This window comes from Octopus bimaculoides, chromosome 4 (assembly GCF_001194135.2).
Source record: "Octopus bimaculoides isolate UCB-OBI-ISO-001 chromosome 4, ASM119413v2, whole genome shotgun sequence".
NCBI classification, from domain to species: Eukaryota; Metazoa; Mollusca; class Cephalopoda; order Octopoda; family Octopodidae; genus Octopus; species Octopus bimaculoides.
The window spans coordinates 125,498,800-125,499,890 of record NC_068984.1 but is presented as its reverse complement, the minus strand read 5'-3'; the positions used below and the strand labels follow the sequence as shown (position 1 = coordinate 125,499,890).

At 37.2% G+C, this 1,091-nt stretch overlaps 1 protein-coding gene across 1 annotated transcript in view; it reads left to right on the top strand.

The window, feature by feature from the left end:
• Positions 1–1,091, top strand: part of LOC106871549 (acidic mammalian chitinase) — a 32,625-nt gene that overhangs the window by 30,624 nt on the left and 910 nt on the right. The window contains exon 9 of the mRNA XM_052967678.1: positions 335–698. Within this exon, the coding sequence (XP_052823638.1) occupies positions 335–698 (364 nt within the window). The remainder of the gene's footprint in view (positions 1–334; positions 699–1,091) is intronic.

The following is a 1,091-nucleotide window of genomic DNA, read 5'->3' as shown; positions in this document are numbered from 1 at the left end:
ACACACACACACACACACACACACACACACACACACACACACACACACACACACACACACACACACACATATATATATATATAACCTATCTGAAGGCGCAAGGTTTGGCGAATATGGAGGCAAACACAAACATAAAGACACACATATAGATGCACACACACAAACACATACACACATATGCGACAGGATTCTTATAGTTTTCATGCACTAAATCCACTCTTTGGTCGGGTCGGTCCCATCGTAAAAGACATTTCTCCAATTAGCCACGCAGTGGAACTGAATCCGGAACATTACAACATTCAATATTTATATTATTTTAAATATATTTTTATAGGCACGTAATATTGTAAAGAATAATTTTGCTGGTGCATTCGTATGGTCTTTGGAAATGGACGATTTCAGTGGGTCTTGCAACGAGGGTAAGTCTCCATTGATGAATACAATACGAAATGTGCTGCAACCCTACGGTCCGAGCAGGGTAGAGATTTCATGGGGACAGAAGTCAAGCATTGGAAGAATACATGTTACAGGCAGACACAGAAGTTCAAATCGACCAAGAATAACTGTTAAACCGAAGCCTGCTTGGAAAGAGAAACCGACATGGAAGCCAAGACCAACATGGTTTAAACAAACGAAAAAACTTAAATATGCAACACGAAACAAACTGGTGATCAAGCCTACGAAGCAGCCATCAGCAGGTAAGTATTGATTTCATATGAAGTGATATTCATATTTATTTGTGTTATAGCAACACAGTCACTTGTCTGTGGGAAGATTAAATCAGGTACGTGTTAGTATTGCTGACACTTGCACTCGGCACTAAAAATTGTCAAAAATTTCATCAATGGTTCATAGCTTCAACTGCATACATACATACATACATACATACATGCATAATACATACATACATACATGCATAATACATACATAAATACATACATACATACATACATACATACATACATACATACACGCACACATACATACATAATACATACATACATACATACATATATGCAAGCATGCATGCATACATATATACACGCATATTCTTTATTTGTGTGCTAGCAAAGCAACCAATGGTTTCATGT